This window comes from Macrotis lagotis, chromosome X (assembly GCF_037893015.1).
Source record: "Macrotis lagotis isolate mMagLag1 chromosome X, bilby.v1.9.chrom.fasta, whole genome shotgun sequence".
Lineage (NCBI taxonomy): Eukaryota > Metazoa > Chordata > Mammalia > Peramelemorphia > Peramelidae > Macrotis > Macrotis lagotis.
In genome coordinates, this window is record NC_133666.1 from 404,982,558 (window position 1) to 405,010,074 (window position 27,517).

Below are 27,517 nucleotides of genomic sequence, written 5' to 3' on the forward strand. Positions count from 1 at the left end.
GAATAATGTGTAACAATCTTTGAAACACTTTTACCCTCCTATCTGAAGCCAGATGTCTTCTTAGATTTCTCTCTTCTTAAGTTGAAAGAACTACAGCTCGCAGGGTCTTGTGGCCAGTCAACTTACCAGAAGTTCTTATACGTAATTTTTTTTTCAATATGCATGTGTTGGAGATGACTTCTTTCTTTTTAATACAGATCCTACTCTCTCTCTCTAAAACTTCCTTACAAGTCATTGGGATCTCTCTTCTAAAAAGATCACACCACAGTGATAACCAAATAATGCAATTGGATGTATGGCCAGGTGGATGCTTCTATTGTCATGGATAATGCTTGGCTCCCAACAAAAACAATATTTTCTACGAAAAAGTCAATTATTTTTTATAAACATTATTGTTTCTAGGAAAACGAGGGCTTGAAAAAAATTTCCCAGTCCATAGTTCTTATTTCATATCCCATTTCTCACATATTATAAATCCATTTGTCCTACTCCATAGTCTATTTTCATTTCATATGTAAATAAAAGTTGTTTGACTCTTTGATTTTGCTACCTGCACGTTTTGTCTATCTCCACACTTTATGTTATAGTTTTTAATGCGAATGAAAATTTATTTTCATTTATTAAATTTAACACTCCAAACTATATGTTATAAAATATTGGACTATTGTACATAATTCACTCCACTTAAATGTTTGAATCATTTTGAAATTAAAAATGACATACAATAAATATCTAGGTTTAATTTTAGACAATTCAGAGAGTAATCTTTTTATTAACCAATGAGTTGGGCTTCTATCATAAAGTCCTTTATGAGTGTGATATTTGGGGAAAAAGTATTGCCTCTGGAGTAAGAGGAGCTGGATTTTAATATCATCTCTGATACTTACTAGCTTTGTGACCTGAAGGGAGTAACTTAATTTTCCTAGACTTCTGCTTCATCATCTATAATAAGAGGGAATTGGATTAGATGGCCTCTGACCACCCTTTTTCAGCTTAAAATTTATGAATCTATGATCAGAAATTTAATTACTTAGAGGTAGGAATAATATGGGAGGCATATTATTTCAGGATGTAGATTTCTCCAATATTTTACCTCACAAAGAAATGTCTGTCTTCTTTGGAAAAAAGTAGACTTTGACCTTTTGGATTTTAAGAGAGTGAGAACTGGGGGAAAGGGGAAAGAAAATTATTCTTGTCTCTGAATGGGTCTTGATCCAGTAATACAGAAGTCATATGAGGCCTTTGCCATAGTGATTTTTTCCCCAACTCCTTGCTGAAGAAACAAGATGAAATTCCTCTTCTTTTTTCCCCTCCTCATGTTGCCAAGTATAACCTTCCCCTTAGATAGGCCTCTACCCTGGTCAGTTTGAATAAAAAGGTCTCTTCATTTCAGAAAATAATTCTTTTCTTTAAAAAAATACTCACTAGTAGATTTAAAGGGTAATTTCATAGCACAATTAAATAAGACTGATTAGTAGTTTTTCGTTTGTTTTTATTTTTACAAAAATTCACTTATATAGAATTTTTCAAGAACATATCTGTTGTAAATGAGGTATAACTATGACAGTATTTGATGTTTCTCCATTTCTAGGGGGGTAATCACATTTACCAATTAATGCAGCAGGTAGACTTCACTTTATAAAAAGTTCAATTTTTGCAAAGTTGATTTAATATGGAAAATAATTCCATTTGAGATAGCTTTTGGTTTGTCTTTTTAATGCTTAATACCATATTAATATGTTCTTTGTAAACAAGCATATTGTAGTAAAAGACTACCAGCTCCCTAAGATACATAAATAGCAGAAAGTTCTAACCACACACAAAACAAGACAATGTATTTTTCATACCTTTGCAGCCACTGATGAGTTAGGCTTCTCTAGCAGGTCCCAGAGTTTCTTCCTTTTTTCAGGACAGCAGGTGTTATCAAATTCTTCTCCCTCTCTTTCTCTCATAGTCTCTGCTTCTCGTCTCAGCTCTTCATTCATTTGCTCTTTCTTTTGATGGTATCTTGCTTGGCAACAAGACTCTAAATATATTTCATCAATGCCCCAGTAATCAAGCTCTTGACCAAAAGAGAGAGCACACATTTCTTCCATCATGTGGAGTTTCCCTGTCCTGTAGAAATTCAAAATGGATGTAAAGGCTCCTGGATGTCGATCAAAAAAATATTCATTCTCATTCAAATTGTAGTCATCACACACTTCCAACAGAGTTTCATGAGTATTGCAGTCTCGGAGCTTCCCTAAGCGTGTTCTTGGAAGTCTATCCAAGGTTCTCCATAGCACTTCATGGTTTAGGCCCCCTACATTTATTTTAACTCGCCGGGAACAATTTTTGCTTCTGATAATCTCCACGGGTTCTGGTGGAAGGGAAAGTGTAGACCTTGAAGTCTTTCGATTCAAGCCAGGGGGAGCCTTCTCTGCCATTTTGAACTGGATGATACTGAAGAACCAATATCCGTCAAAAAAAAGTAGTAGGATTATCAGTTGAAGAAATAATCCATCTCAAGGCATATTTCTATTGCCATAACTGTAAGAAAACAATAAAAAGATTTGTTGTCTATTTCTCAAAGCAACAACAATAACAATAATTTAAATAGAATGTTCTAACGTTAAGTGCTTTCTTCATAATACCCCTGTAAGGATAGATAGAGCAAGTATCTTATCCCTATTTTGTAGATGAGATAAGGGTCATAGAGATTAAGTGTCTTGGCCAAGATTATATAAGGCAGTGAACTGCAGACCAGGCATGTCTTCCACTGTGCCATAATTTCCCTTCTGCAGCTAGTAAATATCAGATATGGTTTGTGTATACATCTCCCCTAAATCAAATATTCTTTCCTTTAATCTCTTATTTTTATAAACTGCTAAAGGAGATTCAATTACAAGGAGCATGGTAAGCAAATACTCTATAGTCTGTTGGTCACTATGTTTGGCACCATCCAATGTATATATTTTTATAATCAATTTCCATTAAGCAATATTATTTATACTTTAGTTCTCTTATTACATAACCCACCTAATAAAAATTAATGTATCTGTTTTTAGGACAATTTATGGAGTTCCTACTATGTGTGAGGTATTGCAAAGGATGCAGAGAAGAATAAGACATGGTCGTTGTTCCAGCTGGAGCTTGCATTTCAGAAGTAAGAAAATATTTGCTAAAAAATGATTATAATATGAAGTATAATTAGAAAGTGCAAAACATGGGGTGGCTAGGTGCCCTGTAAGCCCATAGGAAGAAAAAAGAACTTAAAACTAATTACTTTTGAAGATCAAGTTTCCTCCAAAGAAGATTTTGTGTACATAGTTCAATTTAATTCAATTGACTAAACATGTATTAGACATCTAATATGTTCAAGGCATTATCTTAGATGCTGGAAATTAAAAGACAAAATAAAAAAAATTCTCAGTATTCAAGAGCTGTTCAGCTGGAGAGTGCAACATGAATATAGGTAATGATGGTTCAGGATAGAGTATGATGGTGTGGTGGAGGGGCAGCAAAGAAGCTTATAGGGCTTAAAGTCTGAGAGGAATTTAAAGGCTTCAAGGAAGAAGTAGTATCTGGTCTGAATCCTGAAGGAAAATCAAAAAAGGAAAAGAAAGGAATAAGATACATTCTGAATATGGGATAGTTTATATGAATGCAGAAGGATATGGAGATAGCAGTGAATGACATACTAAAGAAAAGTAGTGTGTAATAAAGTTGGAAAGACAATTTGGAGTCAAATAATGGAAGATTTTTAAATTGCCAGTTTTAAAAAGTTAATATTTTATCCTAGAAATAATAGGGAGCCACAAATATTTGGGGGTAGGGAGGGAAGTGAACTTGTCAGACCTTACATAGATTATGTGGGCATTTCTATAAACTGCCAACATGAATTAGAGAAGAAATACGGATCAGGTAAAAGGAGCCTAGAATAATGATTGAATAAAGATTATTGTGAGAGATGTTATAGAGTAAGAACTGATGACTTGGCAGCATTGGGTGTGGAGGAGTGAGGGAACATGAAGAGTCAAGGATGACATGAAGATGCTCAACCTACATGATTATGAAAATGATTGTACCCCCTAAAGAGGATGATGGAACCCTTAAATAAACTTGTTTTTGTTTTTTAGGTTTTTGTTGCAAGGCAATGGGGTTAAGTGGCTTGCCCAAGGCCACACAGCTAGGTAATTATTAAGTGCCCAAGACCGGATTTGAACTCAGGTACTCTTGGCTCCAAGGCTGGTGCTCTATCCACTGCGCCACCTAGCTGTCCCCTCAAATAAATTTTTAAAATTATTCGTAGAAAAATGGAAAGATAGGAGGACTGAACTTCCAGGGGAGGTAGGAAACATATTACAGGTACAGTAAACAGTTTAATTTGATTAGAATTAAGAGTACATGAAAGCATCCAATGGGAGCTAAAAAACATCTCGTATATGACTAAGTCCTTTAGGGTATTGCATGCCAAGTGGATAAGTTTAGATTTTAATCAGTAATTACAGAGAAGCCAATGACCATCTCTGAGGTGACAGTAGGGTGGATTAGACATTCACTTTAAAAGTTTTATCTTCCAGAAAACTTTTTTCTCCAAGTACTCATCCTTTATGATGTTTGTTCTTGAATATGTGTTACTATGATCTGCAGCATCTTCTTGGTTTGGACTTTCCCTACAGTATCTTAGCAGTGAGCCCTGATATTTCAAACACTTTCCCTAGTGCACCTTCTTTTCTTTAAAGCCCTATGACTTCTCAAAGCCTGCAGCTTAAGTTACATTCTTTTAGATGCTAGGAGGTTCTTATAGAGCCTTTCGTTGAAGTGTATATATCAATTCCAGTGGAGTCAGGCTTCCCTGTTCTAATAGCGCAGTATCCTTTCAATTGGATGACTTTATCATCTCATTTCTTAAATAGAAACTAATTTGTTTAAGAGATTTTAGACTTGGCAAATACAAAGGATTTGATAGATTCAACAAATATTTTTTGAATATAAATGTTATTGTATTTAATATGTATGAGTTCAAATTTAGGCACACTTTGCTTTTAACAAATAATTTGGACTTATAAAAGTAGTTAAAATAAGATGATCACTTGTTTTACAAAAAGATACTTCATTTTACAAAATTATTTAGTATAGTAAATAACAATTCCTACTAGGGCAAAATGATTCAACAGCTGAAAAACTTTAAAGTAATTTAGATGATGAAAAATGTATTTACAGAAAGATTTATATGGGTACCCTATACTGTGTAGGATATCCACTTAAGTAAAATAAATAAAATGGCTTTCTATAGTTACCATTTCCAAAGTCCACTTCTACCTTCTATCTCTATCTCATCAACATTAAGTGATGGAATAATACTAAGAAATATATGTTAAAGTCTTTTGAATATATAACATATTGAATTTTTTGTTCTCTTTTTTCTCTTAGCTTTTTCTAATTGGAGCTCAGGGCAGGGGTGTTATATCACTGTTTTAAAGGCCTCTGCCTTCTTCACAGGACCAGGCAGAGTATCTTGTAATATCAGTCACTTAGTAGATATGTTTTGATGCTCTATGAGTATGTTGTTGCAAACTCAACGCTATCAATGATACAAAGTCTACATTTATAGAACAGAAACATCTGGAGAACAGAATTACCAGCAAATCACAGCATAATTTTGTGTTTCGACAGCCTATCTACTTTACATGGATAGATACTCTACAGTTCCATCAGATAATTCTGTGATCCATGTGGGCATTTATAACAGCCACAGTGAATAGTCAGCAGGGCTGGCAGGCATTTTCACTGAGTCCAAGTGAGTATGTACCAAATTTATTGCTTTTTTGAATACCACATTTTCCATTTAGGCTCTTCTTATTAGGCTCTTCTATATGACTTGTGTTGCAAAAATTGACGTTACAGTATTATAGGAGGTTTGCAGGAAAGACTGAGAGCAAAATTTAAAGCAGTAAAAATAGTTCATATAAATCATGACTGATTATAACTTTCTTTGCTAAAAGTCATGTTATTAAAGACAGATTTGATCCAATTTCTATGACGGGGGGACACTAACTACCCCTTACTTAAGAAATTTAACCAATGTAAAGCAAAAATGACAGGATATCACAATGAAAAACCTTTACTTTTGCTAAGTAGAGGTGAATGGGAGCCTTTGGCAACCCAGATTTATAACACGAATTTATTTGTAAAATTTTAGAGATGTCAAAGTTTGAAAGGGAAGCATATGACCTCATAAAATTGCAAGAAACAAAGGAGGAAAAATGTTTACATGAAATTTGAAATGTCATATCAGAGACCCTCATGTACCATACATGGAAGTAGAAATGGCACTAATAAAAAAGAGCATAGATTTGATAAGATGAATTGCACAGAGACACTATTTGTTTTGGAACTGGGGCAGATCCGAGGGTCTAGAGAAAAAAGGATGGAAGGTACCAAATTGGAAGCAATTTTGCAAGTGATTCTACAGCAGGTTTTATAGTAAAAGATTGAAAGTATATAAAATGCAACAACCTTCTGTAAAAAAATTTTTGGTAGGGCAAAATAGCTACAATTCAACCAGGTGACTCCTATGCAGATCATGTACAGCTCATTGAACTAAGCCAAGCCTCTGGTGGTTAGTATCAATATAGACATGGCAGCAAGAGGTATATACTTTCCAAATGACAACCACCATTTTAACAAAGAGTATAAAACATGATGATCAAATAATAGTGGGATTGCCTTCACAAGGCAAATTCCTCTAGTTGCCCATTTGCAGATGACATTGTATCAATTTCCCTAGACTACTGCTGAGCCTCCTAAATCAGATTATTAGAGAACTGCACAAAATTAGAGAATTTCAGAACTGGAAGAAGCCTCAGTGATAAAGAATTCAGTCTACCACATATTTTACATGGTAGCCAATCAGTCTTTGCTCAAAAACTTCAAAGGTAAGAAATCCACTACCTCTAGAGGCAGTTCAGTCTACTTTGAATTGTTCTAATTATTAGAATTTTTCTTTTCCTTGTTTTATTATATTTCAGTCATGATGTCACTTTGTGATCTCATTTTAGGTTTTCTTAGCAAAGATACTGCAGGATGTGCCATTTCTTTCTCCAATTCATGGGGAAACCAAGGCAAACAGACTTAGGTGACTTTGCCAGGGTCACCGAGCTAGGATGTGTCTAAAGCTGGATCCAAACTCAGAAAGTGGAGTGTTTCTGACTTCAGGTATAGCACTCTATCCATTATACTACCTAGCTGCCCTTTTCCTTTCTTCAAGCTTTTCTCCTCAGCAACTTTCACCCATTGATCCTAGACCTGTCCTATGAAATCAAGCAGAGTTTATCTCATGTTTTTTCCCCTGGCACCCCTTTAAATACTTCAAATTATTTTTCCCATAGTGTATAGCAAGTCAGAGTGGAATGAGAATTGGCTCTACATTCGGAGGACCTTCAGTTCAAATACTGCCTCTGTTGCTTACTATCTAATGAGACAAGTCATTTAAGTTTACTGGGCCTCAGTTTCCTCATCTGTAAAATGAGGGGATTGAATAAGATGGTTTCTGGAGTACTGTCCATCTAAGACCCTCACCATTCTAGTTACTCTCAGCCAGCTCATCAATGTATTTTCTCCAGTGTGTCACTAAGAGCTGAACAGACTATCACCTCCTTATTCTTGGATTATATTATATTCTCTTCCTTTGGAGTCTGACGCGAGAAACATTAGATTTAATGTCAGGAGACAGAGCTCTTGTTTCAGATATATTATCTAACCTAAGTTACTTCCAGTGCTCCAGTTTCCTTTCCAGAGAAATAAAAAGGTGGAACTGATTAGAAACATTAAGTGATTTACCCAAGATTACATAGATCATAAATTATGAATTACGTACTGAGAACACATACCCATTTTTTATCTTTTTATGGTCCTTTTTGATTGAAGATTATATTGTTCTATATGTGCATTTTCTTGATTTTAGTAAAGCTACTAGTCCTCAACACACACACACACACACACACACACACACACAGACACAGACACAAAGTATCTCTTATTTAACATGAAGGCCAGCAAAGAAGCTACCTTATATTTAATGAATGCTCTCTGGAATTTTATAACTTCTCTCATCAGCTTTCTCATTTGTAAAATAAGAATGTTGGACTAGAAGATTTTACATCTCTTCCTGCTCTAAAATTGTATAATTTGATGTCCCTTTAATAACATTCATACCCTGAGGCAGAATATCTTCAGAGCATTATCAAAGGTGCATTCATTTAGTTAAATTTTGGGGGGGGAGTTAAATCCTTATACTGTTTTGCTTTAGCTTTTCATTTTTCAATTTAAACTTGCTTTGTTTTTTTAAACTTCATTTCTAATAAATAATCTCCCAGTGTTATTCCCTCTGGTACATTGCCATAGTGGAGAGGTTTGAAAACTTATGATTTTAATTTTAATAATCAAGTGTCTGCAGTATTTTCCTCAAATTTTTATAATAAATGAAATTAAGTTTTTTATGATAATTTTCAGTCATAACAAATAAGCCACTTTTACACTATGAACATAATAAAAGCCCTTAGTCATTTTGTTTCTCCTGAGTGTATTTTATCGATCTCAGTCATATACACGTTCATATGTATAATGCATTAACATACATACACATATATTATGGGTCACTTATGGTGTGAAAATATTTTTCAAGCATAGACTTACATGCACTTTACATGCATATAGTATGTATATGCATGTATGTATATCCAACTGGAAATCAAGTTTGCAATAAATCAGTCAAGCAACATCAATGTATTAAATACCCCCTCTTTATTCTGTTGGGGGGGGGGATTCAAATATTTGTTGTTGCTTATTGTTTAAGTTTTACACAGCTGCACCTTAGCATTCCAAGCAATGAAATACTGCCACTAATTCAAGGTCAATTATATAATTACAGGTTCAGGGAAAATTTTGAAATAAATGAAGTTTCAAAAACATTAACATTGCCATAGAATTTACACTCCCTTTGTTTTGCAAGAGGTAGCAAGTTAGGCTAGAGGAAGAAAAGTAAACCTTTAAAATTACATAATGTTTTCATTTTCTCAATCATATTACTAATGTAGATCATCTAACTACAATTTTGAGAGTTCTAAATCTATCTTTAAATTATCTTTCATTTGTTGCTTTTTTACTTTGCATACATTGCAACTCCATTCTCCCAAACAACAGCAACAACAAAAAAATTCAGAAGATATATTTGTTTTTAAATGATCAAAGGTCTATTTTTGGCACATATTTTCAGAGAAAAGGATCAGTTTTTGAAACTATCAACTTTGAAAATATAAATAAAACACAATCAAGATATTTAATTAGGGATAGTATTATTAGCTTTAAAAATTATTTCAAATTAGCTTTTCAGAAAAATATTCTTAGAGAATAAACGTCCAATTCACCAACTCATATATTTTTAGTAACTGGTCAAAAAATTTTTAATATGATGCTGTATTTATTTAAGTAGGATCAGCTCTAACAGTGATTGTAATGTATTACAATTACAAAGTCTGTAGGTTTTCCTATCTAATGAGACAAGTCATTTAAGTTTACTGGGCCTCAGTTTCCTCATCTGGAAAATGAGGGGATTGAATAAGATGGCTTCTGAAGTACTTGGAATACTTGTCCTTGGGGAGTTATAAAATGAAATAATGATCATTTCTTTTTTAGATTCTGCCATTAAAAACTAATATGAAAATATTCAGCTCAACCATTTACTCCTTCATCAGGTATCTAGAACTTTTATCCTTCAGACAACCTAAGCTTTTTTTAGATCAACTAAGACAAAAAATCCTAAAAGATCTGCTACCAGTAGCCAAAGGTAGCATCGAGTTGCAACAAGAAAGGAAAAATACAAGTAATAAATACAATATGTAATATAAGCATCTTCCAATCTCATAGCTGCTCCTTGCAATAGCCAAACATATAAATAGCTAACACTGTCTATTTTTATTTAGAAGCATAAATATATAGCTTTTTTTCTTCCTCACTGGAATAGAAAAGCTTTTAAACATTTAATTACAGACACACTTTAAAGCTTCACTAAATTTATATGTTTACTATAATTAAAGGTTAACTACAAATACAAGAAGATTTTTGCCCCTTAACAACGAGCAGGTGATTAAACTGTCTTCCTTCATCAACAGAATAAGACCTTTTTAAAGATATAATTCACAAAACAACCCTTTTTCTATTCTGAAAAATAATATTGTTATAAAGTTTCTCAGATCTCTAGGTCTTTGTGGTATTGTTTCCTTTCTTCAACTGCATAGAATGGCCCAGGTTCAAAACTGTGAATGTGAAAGTGCCCTTTACTTGGTGTCCCTAGAGTATTCTTTTGAATGCCTGATTTTTGAAGAGTCAAATGACATCCACAAGAGGAGACTGAGAGAGAGAGAGAGAGAGAGAGAGAGAGAGAGAGAGAGAGAGAGAGGAGAGGCAGAGAATGAGAGAGAGAGAGAGAGACAGAGAGAGAGAGACAGAGAGAGAGACAGAGAGACAGAGACAGACAGAGAGAGACAGAGAAATGATTTTTAAGAAAAAGAAAGGAGATATTCCAAAGGAGGAATTACTATCCAAATGAAAACTAGACATTTCAACTTATTATCTGGGTTATTTTTGTCAACATGAGCATAAAACATCTGATTTTTGGATAGATGAACACCAAATTTCGGACTTCATCTGAATGATAAAGATGTAGTCTCAATGACAATATCTGATAAAAATGTTCAAAAAGGGAAAAAGCAATTTTATGGAATGTGAATATTCTATTTTCCCCCTTCTCATGTAGTCTGATTAAATTTTTCCATATTACATAAACATGATACCAACCAAAATATCATTTACCTCCACAATTTGATTGTAGAATCATTGAAGAGCCTACAAAAGAATAATCCAACTGCCTTATTTTCAGGGGAGGAAACTGTTCATTAGTGGCAGAAACTGGAGGAGACTTTGGGTCTCCTAGCTGCCAGAGCAAAGTTCATTTCCCTATACCATACTGCTTTTACTATTCTGTTTTTCTTTGTATTCTCCAGGTTTCTTTAAAGCCTTTATTTCATTATGCAGCTCCTTGTCAAAATGTTGGGATAAACAATAGCTGTAGCTCAAGTAGTATGTCTCTCATATATTGTTAATTGTTCTTTTTTTTTAAAGAGTAGGATGGTTTCAGTTACTGAGCTGAGAGGACCTTTGGAAGGATACACCTTTAATTGCCATTTGTTGATCCTATCTCCCATTATTACCTCTGCTTCTCTAAGCACTGCTTTTATAACCAGTATAAAAGTTTTTTTTATTCAGTTGATTCTCTTAACATTAATACAACACAGGCATATTTGGGGAGCATTGTTAGAATATGCAGTGTTTCATATTAATCAGATAATTGTTCTTTCCTTGATATACTGCCATTGAGATTTCTTTGAGCAGCTACATGGCACAATAGGTAGAGTGCCAAGCCTGAAATCAGGAAGACCTGATTTCAAATTCAGCGTCACATACTGTGTGACCCTCTTTGCTTCAATTTCCTTTTGTGTAAAATGAGTTGGAGAAAGAAATGGCAAACCACTCCAGTATCTTTGCCAAGAAAACACTAAATGGGGTCATAAAGAGTAGGGCACAGTTGAACAGCAACATTGAGATTTCTAAATATTTTGGGGATTGAATCTAAAATAAATTAATTTTATCCACATCTTCCTTTGGATTGATGGAGAAAAGCAAATAATCCAAAAAAATGAACATTTTCTCAAATTTATTAATCCAAAATTGAATTTTTAAGTTTTTCAATGAACATTTTCTCCTGTAAAAAATGTCCAAATTCAGTCCTTCCCATTTTTCTCCTTTCCTCTCATGCTTTTCTTTTCCTCTCCCTCTCTCCCTCACTTCCTTATTTCCTCCTCTTTCATTCACTAATTTTCTTCTCTTTTTATTTTTTAAATTTTTATTTATTTAAGGCAATAGGGCTAAGCGACTTTTCATGCTTTCATTCTATTTATTCTTGCCAACTAGAACATCTCCACCTTTGAGAAGAAAGTTTGGAGATAGATCAATTCTACTAATGTTTGTCCTTCATTTTATTTTTTTAAAAAATATATTTATTTAAAGCAATGGGTTTAAATGACTTGTCCAAGGTCCCACAGCTGGGCAGTTATTAAGTGTCTGAGTGCAGATTTGAACTCAGGTCCTCCTGATTCCAGGGTTGGTGCTCTATCCACTGTCCACTTAGCTGCCCCTTTTTGTAAGGAATGTACAAGAGAATAAAAATAGGATTGAACAAGAAACTGTAAATTTAATATGATGAACTCAGAAGAAATTCTGATACTCATGTTCTATTATACCTTACTGCTGGAGGTCTTTAACCTTCTATGCTTCCTATGCATAATATATTCATTTAGGTGCTGGTGATTATACATAGATAGTGGGATTTCTACCAACAAAGTAGATTACATTGAAACTCTTTGATTCATTTTTTTTTTCCTTTCAAGGGTGATAAACTAATATTTCTTGGCAATAAACAGCAATGATCTCTTCTTTTTTCAAGGCAAATTTCTGATGCCACAATACTGAAATTCACTAACTGATGTTATCTTTCAGGGGAGACTATTTTTATTTGCATTATGGAATTATTTCCATTAAACCTCTAAAAAGAATATCAATTACATTTCATCACAACAAACTTCAAGTTATTGTTCAAAATTCTGTGGTTGTTCTTGAAATTCTATTATAGTAAACATTGATTGAAATATGTGTCCATTACTGGTATCTTATTATCTGATCTTGCTATCTCTTATACTTTATGTTTCTTCCTTAAGGATATGATTTTTCTCTCATCACACTCAATTTGGATCAATGTATACCATGGAAACAATGTAAAGACTAACAAATTGCCTTCTGTGGGGGGAGGGAAGTAAGATTAGGGGGAAAAGTTGTAAAACTCAAAATAAATAAATAAATAAAATCTTTATAATTAAAAAAAAAGTGTCCATTGTTTTCTCCCTCCCAGTCCAATTATCCTTAACTCATCTTTAACATTTCCTCTGTCATTTTCTCCCATTTTGAGGTGCCATAGTATCTATGATCTGGACATGCTGACTATCTGGCTCTAAATTGTATGCTATTTTATTCTTTTATGGGCTTGTTTCAATGATGGGTAAACTTCCCCTAAAGGACTAGGGTACCTTAGAGTGAATGAATGTAAGCATTTTCCCAAAGCTCATGATGTTCTAAAAAAACCTGTCATAGTAAGTATTTGTTAAGTTCTTACTAGTTGACAGAGAGTTACAAAAATAATTCTTTTAAAAAATATTTCTATATACATTGAATGCTTTGCTTATTGATGAATATATTTCTAATAAAATAAGCTTTAAAAATAGCATGTTAAAAACAATAATAACATTATGGCAGCACATAGGATACAGCATGATGTAGTAGAAATTGGACTGGATTTGTTCTGACAAATACTAGATATGAATCCCAACTCAGATACTTACTAAATATGTGACTTTAGACAAGTCACTAAACTTCATAAAGACTCATTTTCCCCCATCTTTAAAATAATGCTAATTTTGATTAATAATAATCCCTACTTAATAGGGTTGTGATGAGATAGTACATTTAAAGTACTTTGGAAAAACTAAAACATTGTTAGTTATTATTAGAAACATCATAGTTAAAAAAAAGCCTTTTTTCTTTTTCTTTTAAATATTGGAAGTCTCCTTTACGTTCTATCATTTCAGTTATAAGTTATTTTTAGAATTTTATTCATATTTTAAGATTGAAACATAAAACATTACAACTGCTCTATTTTTTATTGCAGGAACATAACAAGAGTTTGTAAATTTATTAAAAATCCATTCAGAAAATGCACAAAATATATGGAGATGTAAGAAAAGGAATTTAAGAAAATTTGACATTCATGAAATGAAATTTTAAAATCTTGAAAAATGAATGTATTTTTCCACAGCCAACATATACTATCTCATAAAATGATAGTAACTACAATTGCACAAAGTGTAGAGATCCTGAAGAGAAGGAATAAAGTAGAAAGAGAGAGAGTTGTGTTGTTGCATAGGATTAATGCTAATCATGGGCTTTGGACCCATGAAGATGACATTGATTTCTGACATAACAGCAAAATGTTACTTGGAAAAAATATTTTTTTCCCATAATCATATACGTCAGGACCCAGACTCAACATCTCAAAGAAACATGGTAAGCTAAGAAGGTAGGAAAGTAGTCCAATAATTTTTCCACTTGATAATTGTAACTTTGAGATTCCCTTAGGATGTGTTAAAATTAGGGTACCTTAAGGCAAATCCATACTTTGCCTATTATTTAATTTGGAACTAGCTAATGTTAATGTTACCTATGCTTTCAGTTCTGCTGCAAGACTTGTTTTTAAAATGTCAATTCACTCAAATGTGATTGATATATTATGGAATGATTTTAGCATAACTCAAAGTTTGTGAATTTCTTTTTTGCTTATGTTCAGTTTTATCTAGTAGTATCAAGGAGAATGCAGAAAACCATACCACTTCACAATAACTAACTGTATAATTTCAGTTCCAAATTTTAGAGCTGTCAAGTATCATATATGACCTAGAACACCTAACAAGATATTGTGGTTACTCAAATAATATTAATGGATTAAAAAATTATATATGGAGTTTTTTGGTAATGAAATTTGTAATTGGCCTCCAATGTCCAATTTCTTTCTTCTCCAATGCATGTTTTCCACACAGCTGTTGAAAGACTCTTCCTAAAGAACAAGCTTAACATTATCCCTCTTCTGCTCAAAAATGTCCAATGACTCTAATCCAGTTCAATTCAATGCAACAAATATTTATTAAGAAACTGCTATGCACAAGGGATTGTTCTAAGCAATGGAAATAGAAAGAGAAACCTTATAATAAAATGTGTCCTCAAGGAACTTACAGTCTCTATTTTACATTTTATTCTCATCTCTAGGACAAAATTCAAACTTAGCCTGACAATTCAGGTCCTTCACATTCTGGTCCCAGCCTGTCTTTTGGTCCCAGCCTGTCTTTCCAGATTTATGGCCTACTTTTCTAGTCTTATTTCACATTAGTCCTTTTCACACTCTGTGTTCCAGCCAATCTGACCTACTTGCTGGTCCATGAACTCAGCATTCCATCGCCTGTCTTTCTTTCCTTTCACGGGCTGCTCCCCACGCACAGAAGGACCCCTTCCTTACCTCAGTTTCATAGAATTCTTAACTTCCTTCCATCAATCAATCAATCAACAATAGTTTTATAATGATTAACTATATTCCAGACACTATGCTAGATACTGTGGATAGAAAGACAAAAAGAAAAAAAGAAAGGAATAGTCCCCGCTCTTAAGAAATTTATACACAGGGAGATAAAAGACACATATATAAGCATATTAAACACACACACACAATACAAACATGGTAATTTGGGGAGGAGAGCATGCGTAGTTGGGAAGCATCAAGAAAAGCTTCATTTAAAGCAAGGTCTCCACTATTTGCTGTCAAAGAACCTTTGCAGTCTGGTACTATGAACCCACAGAATAGCATTTTTAAATGCATAAGATAAAATACATAGGATTAAAAAACCAAATTGTATTTAATTTTTTTTTAATTATGGTGTTAGCTGGCCTCAGCATAAGACTCTTGATTTAGGAGGTGGTGATTGAGCTGGGTTTTAAAGGAAACAAGAGATTTTAAGAAACAGAGAAGGAGCAGCTAGGTGTGCAATGGATAGAGAACTGGCTATGGAGTCAGGAGGACCTAATTTCAAATTTGGCCTCAGACACTTAATAATTGCCTACTTAAGTGACCTTGGGAAAATTGCTTAACCCCATTGGCTTAAATAAATTAAAAGGAGAAAAGAAGAAAAAAAGAGATGGAGATATGGAAACTGGTCAATTCAAAGCACAGAGATAGAAGGAATAATAAGTATAAAGTAACAGCCAGAAGATCAATCTGGCTAAGCTGCAGAATATACAGAATGGAATAATGTGCAACAAACATGGGAAGGTAGATTGGTAGTAAATTAGGAAGGTCTTTGAATGCTAAACAATGGAATTCATAGTTGATCCTGTTCTTAATGTTTATTACACATGAACTTTGGCCTATTGCCTGACTTCTTTGGGATTAATTTTCCTCTTTGCAAAATGATGAACTCTAGTAGAGGGTTTAAGAGGATCCTTCTGATTTTTGATATATGATTCTATAATCCTAAAAGTAATAAAGAGCCAGCTGTGTGAAGCATGTATTTGTGAGGGAAAAGATTTGAGGAAGTCAAATTAAGATATTTTAGTTGTCTTCCAGACTAGGGTCCATGAGGGCCTCCATAAGGATGATGATCACAAATGAAGGATGCCAAGAGAAATATTATAGTAGTAATGTTGACAAGATTTAGCAGCTGATTTGATTTGTGATTCTATGGAGAGTGAGGAATTGAAAAAACACCATGATTGTGAACCTGGGATGGTGGTGCCCTTCACAGAAATAGGAAAATTCACACAAGTGGTGCATTTGGGGCAAAAGATAATGATTCATGATTTAGACATGTTGAAATGTCTAAACTGTCCAATGGGCAGTTGGAAAGAAGCAACTTGAGTTCAAGCAAGAGATTAGATATTGGAATCATCTGTACAAAGATTAATTAAATCTAAGGGAACTAGGAGCTGATAAAGAGGATATGGAAAGAAGAGGGTTCAATACACAACCTTCATATGTGTATATATAAATACACATTTAGGTGATGAACCAGCAAAAGAGACTGTGAAGGAGCAATCAGATAGGTCAGAGAAGAACCGAGATAAGATGAGAGAGTATTCAGGAGGAAAGGGTGGTCAATAGGAAATCTGGAAAAGACATCTGCTGTTGCAATTACAAGGTTACTGATAACTTTGAAAGGAACAGTTTCAATTGAGTGATAAGGTCAGAACATAGATTGTAAAGGATTGTAGAGTAAGAGAAATGTAGACTATGAGAATAGCTTGCTTTTTCCTCCAGGTTAGATTGATTTTCCTAGGAAAGTGATTAAAATTCTTTCCTAATCTTCTAATGAGATGATTCAGGATGTCCCAAAAGTGTTAGTGCAGTTTTAAGTTTTTAACACCTGTGTGTGTGTGTATGTGTACACTATATATACTATATATATATAATACACATATATACATATATAAAACTTTGCTTACATTTACATTGATTTTAATCAGTAGCATCTATCAAAATACCTTATATCCTCACATAGTGAGAATTTAAATGCTTGTTAAATTGGATGAAATTGAAAGTTTTAAAATTATATCCACAATATAAGGTAAGCTTCTTGGGGTCAGGGACTAAAAAAAAGTCTCCCCCCCACAAAGCCTAGAATGTGCCTTGGACATAAAAAGATCCTTAATAAATAAGGAATCTTTCTTTCAAACTTTCTGAGGAATGAAAACCAAATATTGATCTTGATTGAAATTTAGTCCCAAAACACAACTCAAGTAAAAACACAAAATCTCATTTAAAAGAAAGAATTTTTTTTGGTAAATAATTATTTTCATTATATACTTTAGCTTTACAACTAACTGTGTGCAAAAAAAGGGTATAGAATCTACTGTTGAGGTTGGTGCAGTTGCTCTTGCCAAAAGCAGGGGTTGCTGGACTAAAGAACTTCTATTTTCTTTCCTCCTAGGATTCTATAATTATGGGTTTTCCCCTCTTTCTTTCTTCCCTCTCTCTTATCTAATAAGTAAGAAAATGTTCACTGGGTTTTCCTTTTATTATCTTTGGATTTTCTCTAAGGCTATGCTTGGTTATGTGGTCTAAGAAGTCATAGTTGTCTACATTCTTTAAAGGTATCTTGACAACTTTCAGCTTTGCATTAAAAAAAGTTTCCAGGGCTCACTAGCCCCTATTTGACTTCTTTATAGATAATATATCCAAGGTCATGGCTTGTTATCTGGATAGATGACAGAGATGGATTTTTATAGGCAGTTTCATGCCTTCATAATGCCTGTAACTAAGCCTTTCCTCTGCTATTTTGGCATTAGCTGACTGTGGAAATGACAGGGTGGCAACACTCCAGTTCTGGTTTTAGGGCTTGTAGCTTCAGATGGATTTTCTAGTTTCCAGCCTAATCCCTGAATTCAAAATAGTAGTTGTGATTAAAATTAAAATTCTATCAACACCAGCCTCTTGAATACAAAAATGATGTATTAACTATCAATTCTTAACTGGGGGGATGGCGGTGGGGTGGGGCAGGACCAGCCCTTAATAAAATTTCCAGTGTCTTGAAAGGGAGATGCCATTAGGTACAGAGAATTTTCATGCTGTGCAGAATTCCTCCTGCTATAGAAGAAAGCAATCTGATTAATCATTTATTTGGAGAAGGAGTAAGAGAAGTGTTATACCCATTTGGTGACAGTGTGGTCCAGTGGTAGGAGGGCTAGATTTGGAGTTAACCTGAATTCAACTCTTGACTCTAAACCCTACCAAGATAATCTTGGACAAGTCATTTAATATCTCTTGTCCTTAATTTCTTTAGTTATAAAACGAAATAGGACAGGATAGTCTTGATCCATCCTATCTCTAAATTTATGATCACAAATCTCAAGTAGGAGGAAATGATTAACCCAAAGAAATTATATTTTACCGATGTAATATCAGGAAATGTGCAATCAGAATGGGAGAGGTATTTTGAGGTAGGAAGTACTATTTTTGGTCCTTTAGAATCATATCACATTAACTCCTTTTGTTCCAATCTTAACAGGTCTAAAATCATAAGACCTGAACCTTTCTGTCTTTTCAGAATTGCTTGATATCATTATCCTATTAAACCTCAACAGCAAGCCTATTTCTTCCTCTTTTCCTCAATATTTCTTTTTCTTATGCTTATCTTCAGTATTTCTAAAAGGACCAAACATTTTTGTCCTTAGAATTTAACACAAGCTTCAGCTCATTCCAATCTCTAGAGCTCCTAAATATTATTATTTTTAAGAGGGTGGGATTCAATCACACTGGAAGAATATCTACACTGGAAGAATAATGACCATTCATAATATTTATTCCATTATTGATTGATGTGAAGCTTTATTCTGCTTGATTTCTGACCCGAGCCAGTTCACCCTTCTTTAGCAGTTCACCCCTTCTTTACCAGCCTGGTGATTCCACTCCCTGTCCTGCCCTACCTCCTCCCCTTAGTGAGTTCCCCATATTGGTGTCAGACTTAGTGCAGACCCTTGATTAGCTTGACCAAGTGTAACTCAGAATCCTGATGCTAAATAAGCCACAAGCTTCAGGTGTGCCATTATACCTCACTACTAAAATTATCCTTAAAATGTTGTGCCACATTTTTTTTGTTTCTGTTCTTGTTTTTGTTTTTATTAGATGTCTTAAAATCTAAGTTGGTCAATGAGACTTCACTCTTAAGATTGTCATAGAGATTGAAAGCAGATATGTCACAGAAGTTCTTAAGTTGTCTCCTGTATCTCTGACTTAATAAAGTCATGTGGAGAAATATTTTACCAATTCTCTTCTCCAGGACTGCTTATGGTTCTTTCTTTTTTCATTCTCTAAATATAGGAATTGCCCAAGATGATGTTCTTGTGTCTCTTCTAATGCCCTAAAAGCTAGAATAGAGTCTAAGAGATCTCATAATCCATTAATCTAGCCCTTTTATTTACTGTTGGGCCTTCAAGATGGGGTTAGGTGACTTGCCCAAGACCATACAGAAAGCAAGGGACAGAGCTGGAATTTGAATACAGGTCTTTTCAATCTGAATTATCACATTTCCTACTTTTCCATGCTGGTAAAGAAGATATAGCTAAAGCCACAGTCTTTGAAATATTCACTCTCATAACTTTGACCATCCCCTCTAAACAGATGACTCCCAAATTCCTTATCTTTGTTCAAACCTCCTTCCTTGACAGTACCTGGTTTAATGGGATTTCCAATTAAGGTGTACCACTAACACTTCAAAATCCATGATTCAGTCCAAAACTAGCATCATCCCCAACCTCCCCTTCCTCTCTATTTTGTTAATGATAGCATTTCTTATTACTCAAGCTCAAAATATTGGAATCATTTTTTTAGTTTTCCTACTCCTTCATTCCACATATCTAATCAGTCACCAAATACTACAATGTCATTCTTTATCAAGTCTTCAAACATATATTTACCAGCACATTCATTTTCTCTTCCTTGGACTACTGTAATAGTATCCTAACTGTTCTCTACTATTCCAGCATCATTTTTCTTCCATCTATTCTTAGGTAGTTTTCAGAATAAATTTCCTAGTATAAAGTTCTGATCAAAGCAATACAGAGTCATTTCTAGGTATACTTGTACCCGAGGAGTCAGGAAAAAACACAAAATGTCTTCGAAGGGAGATAGGAATGCTGGGATACTGGGTTAAAAGACTGGTGATGAATGAGAGAGAAACCCACCTCTTTGGATCATCTTTGAGCTCACTTTCTTAGTGAAATCAATGTAACCAGGATTTATTAAGAGTCTCTTTTATGCAAGTTACTGTCCTAGATCCTGGAGTTAAAAGAACAAAATGAAAAACAGACTTTAATTCAAGAAGCTTGTATTCTATTTGTGGATACAATAAGTAAACAGAAAAGAAAATGCAAATGAGAGGAGAATAAGGGTGGGGAGGGAGAGAGAGAGAGAGAGAGAGAGAGAGAGAGAGAGAGAGAGAGAGAGAGAGAGAGAGAGAGAGAGAGAGAATGAACAACTAGGAAGATCAGGAAAGATTTTTCAAAAGAACCGTGAAGGAATATGAGGATTCTAAGAGAAAGAAGTGCATTGCAGCTGCAGGGGGGCTGTGCAAAGGTTTGAAGGCAGAAGAGGCAAAGCTAAATTCAGGGAATAGCAACTAGGCCAGCTTAGCTGGAGTGCAGACTGTGTGAAGGAGACTAATATGAAGTTAGCTTGAAAAGGAGACTGGAGTCAAGCTGTGAAGGGCTTTAAATACCAAACAGAATATTTTCTATTACATTCTAGGGGCAATAAGTAGTCACTGAAGTTTCTTTAGTAGGAGTGTAACATGATAAAACCTGTTTTATGAAGATTATTTTGTATTTTTTGGGGGGAATAGCATGGAGAGAGGAGAGACTGAGGGTGAGTCCAATTAAGATGCTCTCAAGCTAATATAGGTGAGAAGTGATAAAGGCGTGAACTAGCTGGTGACCTTGTGAGTGGGAAAAGAAAAAGCACCTAAAAGAGATGCTATGGAGGTAAAATCTACTAGTCTTGAGTAAAACATGTGAGGAAGAGGGAAAAGTTTAAAATAATTTTGAGGTTATGAACTTAGGTGACTAGAGGAAATGTGTCTTTCTCATCAGAAATAGGTAAGATTGGAGGATAGTTAGCTTTTTTGTGGGGAGTAGTTAGTTCCATTTTGAATATTTTGAAATTGATATGTCTATAGGACAATTTAGTTGGAGGAGTTACTGTGATGCCAAACTCAAAGTAAAGATTAAGACTTGAAATATAGTTCTGAAAGTCATCTACAAAGAAATTGAACAATGAACATTTACTTCACTGAAAAAAAGTGATAAGGAAATAGCCAGCAGCAACACCTCTAGACCTTCATAGAGTAGTGGAAGCAAATTAAATGTTCCTCAAAGGAACATAGGGATTTGGCACTCCTAACCTACTTCTATTACTCTCCACTCTAAGGATCCATAGCTCTCCATTTATACCTACAACATATACTTATAATATACATATACCCATATGGTGTACTCTAAATTTGCTAACCCTCTTGAAGCAAAACATTGACTGTCCTGATTATTCTTACTTCCTTCTTATATTGAATATGGGTTTGCATCAAACCTATAATGAAAAATCTCTCCAGTGTCCAGGGAAATAAATCCAAATGTCATAGGCTTTACACATAGGGATAACTACAATTTGACTGCACCAAATTTCTCTACCATTATTCCATATTCCTCCTTTTTATTTAACTTAAAGTGATCCAAGTTGGATACCTAGTTATTCTCTGAACAAGATCCATACTTTTTTGCTTCCCTGTTTTTGGTCATGGCTTTTCCTTTACCAAGAATGCCATACCTCTGATCTCTTCCTATAGAGATCTTATCCATCCAGGTCAAATACTCCTTCCAAAATATGGTCCCAGATCTGTTCAGTGCATGTGAAATCTCTCTTCTCTGAACTTTCAAGTTGCTTTGTATGTCCCATGACTTTGTCATATAGTAACATCACTGAAGCATATGTCCTATGTCCCCTATTCAATAAAAACCTAGACGAGACTACTAAAGTGTATCATATTCGTCTTTATATCTCCTTCAACACTTCTAATTGGGTATTACACATAATAGACTTTCAACAAATGGCAATAATATGGGATCATGGGAATTCTATGTTGGAAAAGTTACTGATGGATGGTCTGTTCTAAACCTGCCACTTAACAGATAAAGAAAATGATTCTTGAAGTGGTCAAATGGTTTGACTAAATTAAAAATTAAATGGAGCAGACAGAAATTGATTTCAAGTTTTCTAACTCCAAATCTAGTCATTATTATATTACACTATGTTGCCTCCCCTAGTTTTTTTTTTTAAACTGTTGTTGCTGAATTAGAAGAATAGGTTATCTGAGCTATACACACCACTGCCCAGGAATCCAGTGCAGACAGTTATCCATCCTCATATAGCAAAAAACAGATAATTAAGTAAATTTATTAAGGATCCCATCTGTTCACAACAATTTATAAATATTCTTCTTTTCCTCTCCTCCTCCATTTCTTTCCAGCCTCACTCCCAATCTAGCATGTGTTTCTGTTCTGTAAAATCCTCAGAAGTTTCAATGATGATAAATAATTAATGGCAAGAATACAAGACAGATGGATTGAATGACCTGTTAAAATCCATGAATCCTTTGCAATACTTTAAAAGATTTCTGATCTCATTATTGTGACCCCTCCTTCCATCAATGCAGTCTTTCTGTGTGTTAATCAGTTGCTGTACCCATAAAATTCATGACCTGGAGGGCAACCTTTTAGTGATTATTCTCTTCATTTTGATTTCGGCTAGTCTTGGGTAACAATCTGTCATGAGTTCCATATTTAAAGTCTTTTTAGCTTGAAAACACATGTCAGAGCTAATGCTATGCTGGCTTAGTATTAAAAAAAGACCCAAGTTCACCTCAGTGTGATATTGCAGAAGGACTTTAATCTTTACATGTTAAATTTACTATTAATAATAGAATTTGGCAGCATTTAATAAGAATCCATTAAAGTACTTGATAACTAGGATGAACTCACCAATGCTATAAGACAGAAATGTCCAAATTATGATGACATATGGAATGCTAGATCCACCAAGAAGACATGTAAATGCTCTCATTTTATTCAATGTCAACATTATAAATGTAATATAAAATTATTACTTGTCAGATGACAATGTTGAAGCATTCCTTCAATTTCCTAAACCCCACAGAGTTTAGCTGATAGTAAAAGTGGAATTTCAGAGTAAATTGAGTTTTCAGCATAGATCTATATTTGGTTCTCATTGGACTTAAATGTCCTCAGAAGTCAGGAAGCGAGAAGGAAAGAATGAAGCAAACTAACAAGTATATATTAAATGTCTACTATATGTCAGACATTATGCTAACCACTTTACAAATATAATCTTACTTGAACCATATGATAATCCTGGTGGGCTAGGTGTTATAATCTTCATTTTATAATTGAGAAAACAGATAAACAGAGGTTAAGTAACTTGCCCAGGGTTACACAACTAATAAGAAACCAAATTTGACTTAGGTCTTCCTGACTCCAGGCCCAGTACTTTAGCTAGTGCATAGTCTAGTTGTCCCTAAATAGCACAATTGTCCCTATCTGAAAAATAAAATCATGATCAAATGTGTTCATTTTCAAAAAATATCCAAATTTCTGTACAGCTTCAGAATTACTTTCATTTGATCATTCAACAAAATATGAATTTGTGATCCCTTGTTTCTGTGAGCTTAAGGGCCTTCTTTTGTTTAAGATTTCCTAGAATCTGAAGAAGCTAGAGATAAAAATAAAATATGGTCCTTGGTCTGAATTATTTTATAATGCAGAGGGGCATATGAGACACATAAACAATTAATAAAAATAGAATATCTAAAGCATGAACAAGGATTGGAGAATAATTAGTATCATATAAAAAGGTCCTTAGAGATGAAGAAATCTAATCTCATTTTGCAGAGGAGGGGATATGTATGGAAAACAATAAAGAGTGGCAATGATCAGAAGGGGGTGGGGGGGAACTATGAATGGAAATGGAAATTGACCAAAACTTCATATTCACTATTTTCTGGCATTAGAATTACAAATAACTTTAAGATTTTCAAGCTAGTTATAAAAAAAAATTAAATTTAAGGAATCAGAAGCAAGATTTTTTCATTTGATTATTTTATGGGTACTCTGAAATACCATCATGATTTCACCAACTACTAGTTAAGTATGGCTATGATAATTTCAGCTCCAGACCCATTCCCTGATTTGATTATGTAGAAAAATAACAGCACATCTAGACTAGAAAGATCAGAAACTACATAACTTTTTTTTGTTTGTTTTTTGCAAAGCAATGGGGTTAAGTGATTTGCTCAAGGTCACATAGTTAAGTAATTATACAATGTCCAAGGTCTTCGTTCGACTTGGACTCAGACTCAGGTCCTCCTGATTCCAGGGATGGTGCTTTATTCACTGTGCCACCTAGCTGCCCCAACTACATGAGTTTTAATAAAATTATTAGCACCTAATTGAGACTTTCTTAATGCTATTAGATAAAATCTATGAGTGCTTTAAAAGGTTGAGCTTTGGACAGAAGCTGAGATCATAAATATTCCAGAACTTTTTGTTTGTAGGGTTCTGTAGCATCTATCCCCCAGAAAAGAGAAGTCTTGTTTCTTGTGAGCAAGTAGAATTTTAAAAAAGTTTTTGAGTGCTCCAGATTTATGTAAAATTTTTTTAGCATGACTTCATTCTAGGCACAAAGTTTTGTTTTCAGAGCTGGTTCAAACTCAGTATAAAATATTAGTTCACAAAGATACTTTTGGGAGAAAACACTTATTTCCCTGATTTTAAATGGAACTCTAAATCAGGGTTCAAGAAGTATATAGATATATATACACACACACATATATTTATAGATATATATATATAATGTAAATATGAACACATATTTTTATGTGAATATGTGCATGTATATATACATACATATACAAATATTTCTATTATGTTTCTATTTCCACTTTTTCCTGTAATGCCTGATGACATTTCTCTATTAGGATTTGGAAAAACATTTCTACTATAATTTTAAAATGAGACTTATTTCATAAGGGAATTAATATTTAATGATGGAATGATTAATAATTGTGATTTTATGAACCAGAGACATTCAGTATGAGAGCTATTAGACACATTTGTTTCAAAATATCCAGACCTGCAAAACAAGAGCAAAATATGCTAACATTCCATTATTTGTATCTCTTACATAGATGCATTTCAGGGCTTTGTTTATCAAGAGCTTCTACTTTACCTAGACATTGTAGAACTGTCAAGGTTTTTAATCTGCTAAGGCACCAAAACAATGGCTCCAAGGAACATGTTCATGAGAACATTTAATAGACTAAAAAAACTTTCTTTGTTATGGGGGATACTAGTAACCATACAAATATAAAACTTCCTAATCCTTGCTTCTCAAATTAGTGTTCCTTTTGATATTTCTATGAAGTCATTGAAATTGGCAGATTGGGAAATACTATTATTTTTCAAAATATTTTAACCTTCTTGTCTCCCCCATCAGAATGTAAATTTCTTAAGGACAGAATTTTGTTTTTGTGTTTCTTCTTACCTCTGTCAGTTAGTACAGTGCCTCACACTTATTAGGTACTTAAGAAACACTTGTTGACTGACTGAGAAGACTTTGCAAACTATTATATCAATCTGAACTGATAAGATGGCAGAGAAGAACAAGAGACAAAACTTATGTTTGTCATGTGCATGTCTATATATATATATATGTGTGTGTTTATTAAACTAGTGTTGTAAATGATGTAATAAAATAAACATTTTTCTAACATATAATAATACTTTCTATAGAAATTATAGTTGATAAGTTGCAATCATATGTGACACACATCTGGAGAACAGATGAAATAAAATATTCATTTATCAGGATGTGTGCAAATGATCTGAATGTTGTAATTACTCAGAAAATAATGTTACAATAAATTTCTGCTTTTTTTTAAATTGAGTGTTGAACAGATAAAAAGAAATTATTTTTTAAGAGATGAATTTTTCTTGATTAAGAAACTCAATGAGTTTGTTTTGAGATTTTTAAAAAAACTTTTTAAAGGTTTTTCCTTTGGGGAATAATATCTACTTTATTGTTGAGAAGGGGATATGGTCTACATGTGTAGTTTTCCTGGCATAGGGAACTCAGAGATGAAGAAACTGATTTTACCAATGTAAATAGTCTTAGAGAACTGATTAAAACACTCAGAAAAAAAATGACTTGTGCAGGGTCATATAGCTATTATGAGTCAGATGTAGAACCTGAATCAAAATTTTCATGACTTTGAGAACAGCTTGATGTTTTACTTATAGCACTGTCAAAATTTAAGATAAATTTCATTTGGAGGAACCTTTAAAGATTGGTCTAATAAAGGCATACTTGTGAATTTAGAAATGCTGTAAAAATGTGTATATCATGATCTTAGAAATATTAATCATATTAATATATTGACATTCCCTATATTCAAAAGAACTCACAAAATAAAAACATTCAAGGTAAAGCTATGATATTAAGCAGAAATTTTAATCTTTATGAACTCTATCTTGTCGTAAATAATGTCTTTTGAAGAGCAAAAAATTTCTAATGTTTTAGCAATCTAATAGTTGTTCTTTAACTTTGGACAACCTTATCATTTTTTTTAAGTTTTTGCAAGGCAATGGGGTTAAGTGGCTTGCCCAAGGCCACACAGCTAGGTAATTATTAAGTGTCTGAGGCTGGATTTAAACTCAGGTACTCCTGACTCCAGGGCTTGTGCTCTATCCACTGTACCACCTAGCCACCCCTAAACTTATCATTTCTAATTTACATCTCAAGTGATTGTTTCTTTTTGTTTAAATTTTCCTCATTCTTGACTTCTTTTCAAACACTATCCCTTGACAAAATTTAAATCGATAATTTATAAATGCTAGCTGTTGTTGTTGTTGTTGCTATTACTTTGAATAATAAGTCCTGATAATTACTAATATCTAGCAATACATTGAAAATTAATAGATTTAGGAACAGAGTTGTCAATTGAGGCAGAGGCATCAACTAATAATCTGATTATTTTTAAACTGATGACAAATGTCTTCATCATGGCTTTTAAATTAATATTCTATGAAGCTACAGATGAGAAAATTGTTTTCTTCAAAATACTTGGTACTGTCAAGTGTTTCAATATCAGAAACTTATAGGTCTATATTTTCATATATATACATACAAATATATATATTTCTGAACTTA

General features: G+C 33.7%; 1 protein-coding gene across 1 annotated transcript in view; it reads right to left on the reverse strand.

Annotated features, from left to right (window-relative positions):
• Positions 1-27,517, reverse strand: part of LOC141503179 (potassium voltage-gated channel subfamily B member 2) — a 496,486-nt gene that overhangs the window by 463,884 nt on the left and 5,085 nt on the right. Inside the window, exon 2 of the mRNA XM_074208381.1 lies at positions 1,848-2,529. Within this exon, the coding sequence (XP_074064482.1) occupies positions 1,848-2,426 (579 nt within the window). The 5' untranslated portion in view covers positions 2,427-2,529. The remainder of the gene's footprint in view (positions 1-1,847; positions 2,530-27,517) is intronic.